Source organism: Hemibagrus wyckioides, linkage group LG05, assembly GCF_019097595.1.
Source record: "Hemibagrus wyckioides isolate EC202008001 linkage group LG05, SWU_Hwy_1.0, whole genome shotgun sequence".
Taxonomy (NCBI): domain Eukaryota; kingdom Metazoa; phylum Chordata; class Actinopteri; order Siluriformes; family Bagridae; genus Hemibagrus; species Hemibagrus wyckioides.
In genome coordinates, this window is record NC_080714.1 from 1,784,259 (window position 1) to 1,791,758 (window position 7,500).

Consider the following 7,500-nt stretch of genomic DNA (forward strand, 5'->3'; position numbering starts at 1 on the left):
GAAGCTGAAGCATTAAGAGTTCCTTTCACTGGAACTAAGGGGCCGAGTTCAACCCCTGAAAAACAACATCTGAACTCAATGATCTGGAGGGGTGTCCCAATACTTTTGGCAACATAGTGTATACACTAGCAAGCTACGTCGAAAACATCTGACTTCCTGCTGCCTTCAGAATGGGACTGATTTTAGCCCCGCCCACACACTTAGTTTCTCTTTTTATCCTAGCACTGATTATCGGCACACGCTTAGAGCTGGCAGTTCTGTGTGAATGATGTGATTAGTGCAGCGTGTCATGGCTTGTCGAAGTGAATGTATTAGTCTCAGTCAAATCCTCATCCTCATCACAGCTCCTGATAGTGTAATCGCAGATATAGACATCGTGATGTGTGTGTTTCTCGTCCTGCTGGTGGATTCTCATCCTCGCTCTCCTTTTTATAATATATATATATATATATATACTTTTGTTCTTGTTTCAGTCCTTCATGTTGTTGTGTGTCGTCTGCTGAAAGGGATCATGGGACTGTCTCCTGTGTAAAGGACACATCTGATACTCCTACATTTGTCCAGATTACAGAAGACAGCTGTCTGAGTGTTTATGGAACACACACCGATGTTCACGACACCGATGCTGCCTACCTAGGGACCCTACCTCCAGATGAAACACTAAGTGTGAGTTAGTTAAAGCACCCTCGAGCTTCACTTTAATTCCGACGTGTTTCATTTCTTTTAATCGACAACAATGATGATAATGATAACGGATTCTACACTTCGAGTAATAAGTTCTCACTTCTTCACTATCTCTGACTCTTATTCAGTTCTGACACTGGAGACTCCTTACACACACACACACACACACACACACACACACACAAAAACACTTCTCTTTACTTTTAAGAAACTTTCACTGTCTTGAATACGTCAATTCGTCCGCCATACACGGTGCTATGGAAACCATAACACATTAGAACGAGCGCATTAACATAACCGTGTCCGAGCTTGTTATAGAAACTTATTCAACACCTTCTGACCAATCAGATCGCAGAACTCAGCTTCTCATCAGTGCAAAACACAACGACACAAAATAGCGCGCGCGCGTGTGAGATTACAAACACCAGGCTGTGATGTGTTGTGTTTATTTATGATGAATGAATGGAAACAGAAATGTAGTGTGTGTGTGTGTGTGTGTGTGTGTGTTCTTAGATTAGAAAACGTACCTTTTTGTTTGTCCATCGCTGGGAAATAAACCAGAAGCTGTCTAAAATCCCCCAGTGCGAGCCCTCTGCCTCCTTCCTCTGTTCATCTCTCCATTCTCTGGATGAACTGATGACTCAATCACAGAAACTTCAGAACACCAAAAACCAGTGCACACTTCTCTTCTCCAACTCTGATCTATCTCTCTCGCTCACACACACACACACACACACACTTAACTTCACAACACACTCCCCTTCAGCACGCCTCCCAAACCAACACCTAGGGCACTCTGCAGGGCTCGTGAGTCTCCACGGGCATGTAGGCAGTGTCCTCGTGTAGGCAGTAAGGGGTATTTGGGATGGATTTTGGAGTAAATCTGAGCCAGCTGCTCACAAAGCGGCTCCGACCGCGCCCCCTGGTGGAGGAAACCGGAAATACCGTTCATAATAGTTTCATGCACACTACAGTGCATTTGTTATAACACTACAATAAGATCTTAAATATTAGAAACGTCTTAACCTTTTGTTAAACATTAACATTTTGACTTTAATGAAACTACGTTCGTTAATTTATTATTTTTTAGTGTATGACAGCGGGTTCTGTTCCAAATCAGTTACATTAGGGCTCTACAATTGATTAAAAAATCAAGTTTCCTGCTAGTTTTAGTATTGTGAGTGTAATAGAACTGATACTGATGTGACATTAGTCTTCTAAAATAAAGAATTTCTTCAGATTTAGCCATGAAAGTCAAGAAAACGCTTAAGTGAGCTTGTCTTGAGTGAACGTCTCTGTCAATATTTGATCTGCAATTTTTCCGTGACGGATCGAGTAGCGACAGTCTCCTTGGGAGAAAATTAGCATGAAAACATGTTAGCTAAAGGTTACATCACTTAAAGAAGTCACTGATCTTATCAAGACAAACAAAACAACAATCCTGTCACGTTAGCTTATGTTAATCAGCTAATTAGTGTTAGCAGTCCCAATATAACGTAACCAAATATAATTATAAATAAATTTAAAAAAAATATTTTTGTCGGGATTCCGGTTTAACTTAGCTTTGTTAGCTGCCATCAGTGCTTTTAAGTTACATGTACATTTACATTAGCTGCTAATCCTGAAGTCTGCTAGCAGTTTAGCTAGCAGGACTATGTGGTAAGACTTAGCTAGACTTAGCATCACATAACATTTTATGGATTTAATTCAAACTCCTGTTAGAATTCCTGTCAGATTTATAAACATTTGACTGCTTTAAACCTCACAGCATAATCTGTATATAAAATCACATTAAATCATCGAGAGTCGTTCGATTTAAAACAGATCAGTCGATGTTCACGTTAATTGTATGTAAATTTACATGAATTCTGAAGTAAAATGTAGAATATAAATGTTTTTTTTCCAAACTAACTGGATTTTTACGAACACCACATCGCTTGTGTAAACACTCCTGAGAGTGAATAAATGTGTGATAATTAAATATCTGGAAATAAAAATGAATAAATGACACACAATGGGATACGACAAAACCCCAAACTTTTATTCAACAAAAAAAATCCAAGTGTTAACAGTTCACTAATAAATCAGGATAACAAAACTCCTAATGATGAGGAAATAACAAAACAATAATAACATCTTAGTCATGACAAAGGACGTTCACGGAACCAGTCGATAGTTAATTTTGTTATTTCCAGTCAGTTTTTTAAAATAAAGAGCAAGAAATGTTGATATTCCTGTAAGTGATATATAACGTGATTCCGTGTGTGAATGCCGTGTGAAATTTTTATAAAACTCATTCGGAGCTGCTGAAGACGTCACACCGTCACGTGTTGATTAATAAACAGTTTGTAAATGTTAATTATATTTGAATACTAATAATATTTACACTCCAGAGCGTGACTTCATCTATTCGTAAAGCCCCACCCCTGACATCTGATTGGCTGGCTGTCTTTGTGACGACTAAAAGTCAACATTCTCCTTCTGAAATCAAAAACCTGCTGATCTTTGTTGTTAGCACTGTTGCTAGCAAAACGTGCCTACTACAGGTTTCATGTGGAATGTCTCAAGTGTGTTTTTATTTCTTATTTTTTTGTCTGGTTTAAGTTTTGTAGAGAACAAAAGAGAGGATGTGTTTCCGTCCGGCTTTTAACAGGCGCTAGGTGACTTTCCCGTATGACTCCGAAAGTCCGCTTGGCTTATCCGTTAAGGTAGTTTAGGTAAAATTCCAGGGCTTCCGAAGGCAACCTCCCAAAAGGAAGAGTTGGATGCTAACACCACTGACGGTAATCATGCTAATTGGTAGCATTTTGGCTGGAGCCATTTTAAGACTCTAACATGGATGATAAATGCACGATAAAAACAATATTGGAGCGCGCTGGAGAGAAACCTAGCTGCACATCATTTGGTCACTGGAGCAACAATGAAAATATATCATATATATATATATATATATATATATATATATATATATATATACATATATATTCAAAAAAACCTTTCCAATATGAAACACTCCAAAATAAGCAGGAAATTAGCTAGCGGGCTAAAATCAAATCAATTCATCTAAAATCCCAACAAACTTCCTCTAATCCACCTTACTTACAGAGCTATACTGTGGAAGATTTCCAGTAAGCTACTTCCTGGCTAGTTTATTTTTAACACTAGGGATATGACTGTTAGCAACATATCTAGCTTGCTGATTTAGCTAGCAACTGTTATGGAGAGATTTATTAATAATGTGATCCATCAGCTAACAGCAGTGATATTGAGCTTAAATGTGTTTAAGTTCCTCTCAAGTTTAACGTTGAAGATGAAGCAAAATTCTTCTCAGGATTCTGGTCTAGTTATTAGCTCATACTAGCCAAAATCAGATTTCATGGATTTAAATAAAATTGATAGAATTTGTGTCATCTTAGCTCAGCCTAGTCACCCTGCTAACATTTGCAGCTAGTTTATGAAAATTCCTGTCAGGTTAGCTCATAGCAGCTGTTTAATGTTAGCAGTGAAGCACTTTGTGTTTTCAGAGTTTAAACCTAATAATAATAATAATAATAATAATAATAATAATAATAATAATAAAACATTTAGAAGTCTTCAATATTAAGAAATGACCCTGTCTAGAAATATTTTGTAAATAATAAATTGATTCAGCTCAAGCAGTCAGGCGGCCATTTTAGATCCTCTCTGACTGAGCAGACATTTACGAATGCAAAGAATTCACAGACATGCTATTTTCTAGCCACATCGCTAACGGTTCATGATTAATATTGGCAACATTCGCTGATAACAATAGCTAGCGAAACTAGCAAACTATGCATGTTGCTAATTTGGGATTAGAAGTTAATGTTCATGCAGATGTTACTGCTTCATGCTAACTGCTAGAGCTGCTGCTACCTATTTCTGTGGTTTAAAATAAGGTGGATAAAACAAGGACACTGTTCAAACTCTCAATCCGTCGCTAAATAACGAAAGAGGATCTAACCAAAGGGTAAAGGTGCTTATTAATGCATTAGCAGCAAAATGATGGAAGAAAAGAGAGACAGAGAGAGGGAGGGGGGTGGAGCGGTGTGATCAATACACTGCGAGTTAAGAACAGAGATGTTATCGATCACGCGCTCGTCTTACAATCTATCATCGTGTTAAGCAGATACATGTCTTCAGATCATCTTCACTCTGATTGGTTAATGCAGCTCTGTGGAAATTCCATATCAGTTACAGGAGTGAAGTAAAAGCAGGAAGCTAGGCGTGTGCCGACCTTTTTGTAATCATGGCATTTTAGAATTAGCGTGTGAAGCTCCATTAGCTTGAGCAGCTAGCTAATCCGATAATCTGTTTAAAATTATTGCGTTATGTCCGAAAACCTGCTGTCATGGCTTCTTGTTTCTAAAACCCAGACTCAAACTTTATTTAGCTAAAAGTGAGGCTAAGTTGACTTAAGCCACGCCTCTTCTCTATTTTCATTGGCTCAACTATGATTGTCCTTAGCTGCAAGCTTTCTCTGATTGGCTGCCCAGTTAAAGATGAACCCAAAGACAAGCCACTCATGTATCTTGTGGGCGGGTACCTACGGTTACTGATGTCACTCATGGGTGTGGCTTGTCTAACTAAAGACTAAGGAACTAAAGCAATAAGAGGGGAACTGAATAAATTTCGGACCACACGGATCCAAGAAATCTGTTGCATCTTAAAATCATCTAATCTCATTTGCATATAATTATAGCAACAATATAACTCCATCACACACAGAAAATTAAAGATCACCTGTCTCTCATCAGTAACCAATCACAGCTAGCTACATGCATACACTATATTGCCAAAAGTTTTGGGACATCTGCCTTTACCTGTACATGAATGTAATATGGAGTTGTCCCGCCCTTTGCAGCTATAACAGCTTCAACTCTTCTGGGAAGGCTTTCCACAAGGTTTAGGAGTGTGTTTATGGGAATTTTTGACCGTTCCTCTAGAAGAGCATTTGTGAGGTCAGGCACTGATGTTGGACGAGAAGGTCTGTCTCACAGTCTCCGCTCTAATTCATCCCAAAGGTGTTCTATGGGGTTGAGGTCAGGACTCTGTGCAGGCCAGTCAAGTTCCTCACACCAAACTCACTCATCCCTGTCTTTATGGACCTTGCTTTGGTCACTGGTGTGCAATCATGTTGGAACAGGAAGGGGTCATCCCCAAACTGTTCCCACAAAGAGCATGAAATTGTCCACAATGTCTTGGTATGAAGCTGAAGCATTAAGAGTTCCTTTCACTGGAACTAAGGGGCCGAGTCAAACCCCTGAACTCAATGATCTGGAGGGGTGTCCCAATACTTTTGGCAACATAGTGTATACACTAGCAAGCTACGTCGAAAACATCTGACTTCCTGCTGCCTTCAGAATGGGACTGATTTTAGCCCCGCCCACACACTTAGTTTCTCTTTTTATCCTAGCACTGATTATCGGCACACGCTTAGAGCTGGCAGTTCTGTGTGAATGATGTGATTAGTGCAGCGTGTCATGGCTTGTCGAAGTGAATGTATTAGTCTCAGTCAAATCCTCATCCTCATCACAGCTCCTGATAGTGTAATCGCAGATATAGACATCGTGATGTGTGTGTTTCTCGTCCTGCTGGTGGATTCTCATCCTCGCTCTCCTTTTTTTTAAAGAGAAATGCGGTGTGTGTGTGTGTTCTATAGCGCTAGAAGAGCGAGACCCTTTTCTTCAGTTCATTCCTCTTCCAGAGAGACAGGCGATCGAACTCCTCCATCGTCATACCGAACAGATTCTCAAACTCCTCGGGAGAGAGATGCCTCTGGAAAAGAAAAAGGGAAGTGATTCGTCGGTGCTGCCCCCTGCTGGTGTGTTGGAAATACACACACTGAACAAATGTGCCATCATTAATACCTCCAGCCTCGTCCTGTCCACTCCTGGTGGAAGTTTATTTCTGCCTCGATGAGTCACCATGAGGATCTCATAGGGATAAATCTTTAGCGCACACACACACACACACACACACATTACTTTTTTTTTACTCAGTAGTTAGTGTGTATTAAGTAGTTGGTCGATATCTGACCTTCTGCTCCAGCATCGTGGGCAGTGAGTTCCCTCTGTCCATCCTCCTGCCCTGAGCATCGCCATTCTACACACACACACACTCAGTATAGTAAAGACAGAGGCAGTGGAAGCAGAAGAGTAGATAAAAAAGAAAAAAAATAATCTTACCTGAAAATCTGTGAAAGGAAAAAAAAAACAAAAGGAGTGAATTTGATGACCACGACATAAGAGCAGTGTTATAATGAGGAACAGAACAGAACACTCACTGTGATTGGCTTTATCAGTGTGTGAGGTGGAAAACTCTGCAGACTGGAGCTACAGCACACACACACACACTTTAGTTACACACACCTTGTAGTGACAGTTCAACCATCGTGTTGTTTACACTGAGTCAGATTGTGTGTGTGTTTGTGTGTGTGTGTGTGTCTCACCCGGCTCAGTCCACTCCGACTGTATGAAGGAAATGATGGAGATCTGGTTCCTGTATAAACAAAAGAGTTTTTTTCAGTTATCCAACATTAACACACACACACACACACACAGGTACACACCAAGAGGAGTGGGCGTGCGGTCGGGTAGAGAGCGAGTCTTCCTGCGTATTGGAGTCGCTCTCTCAATCTCCTCCTTCAGGATCAACTTCCCTAGATTAGACTGAATCTGAGAGAGAGAGAGAGAGAGAGAGAGAGACAGGGGGGATGGGGGACAGTTAGAGATATACAGGAGACCCAGAGTGAGACAGTAAATTGATTTCTGTAGGATATGTAAGAAGCCCCAGAGG

General features: G+C 40.2%; 2 protein-coding genes across 9 annotated transcripts in view; both read right to left on the reverse strand.

Moving 5' to 3' along the window:
• Window positions 1-1,468, reverse strand: part of si:dkey-220o5.5 (actin filament-associated protein 1-like 2) — a 30,201-nt gene extending 28,733 nt beyond the window's left edge. The window contains exon 1 of one of the 5 annotated variants that reach the window (XM_058390601.1): window positions 1,212-1,468. In XM_058390601.1, the coding sequence (XP_058246584.1) occupies window positions 1,212-1,227 (16 nt within the window). In that variant the 5' untranslated portion in view covers window positions 1,228-1,468. The remainder of the gene's footprint in view (window positions 1-1,211) is intronic. The other 4 variants (XM_058390600.1, XM_058390598.1, XM_058390597.1 and 1 more) reach the window with 4 other exon arrangements.
• Window positions 1,469-2,704: 1,236 nt separating this feature from the next.
• Window positions 2,705-7,500, reverse strand: part of LOC131352839 (dematin-like) — a 22,795-nt gene continuing 17,999 nt past the window's right edge. For 2 of the 4 annotated variants that reach the window (XM_058389315.1, XM_058389314.1), the window contains exons 11-16: window positions 7,274-7,379; window positions 7,154-7,203; window positions 6,891-7,037; window positions 6,742-6,807; window positions 6,573-6,653; window positions 2,705-6,480 (exon numbers count right to left, since the gene is read on the reverse strand). In XM_058389315.1, coding sequence (XP_058245298.1) covers window positions 6,367-6,480; window positions 6,573-6,653; window positions 6,742-6,807; window positions 6,891-7,037; window positions 7,154-7,203; window positions 7,274-7,379 — 564 coding nt within the window. In that variant the 3' untranslated portion in view covers window positions 2,705-6,366. Of the gene's footprint in view, window positions 6,481-6,572; window positions 6,654-6,741; window positions 7,038-7,153; window positions 7,204-7,273; window positions 7,380-7,500 lie in introns of all 4 variants that reach the window. The other 2 variants (XM_058389316.1, XR_009204558.1) reach the window with 2 other exon arrangements.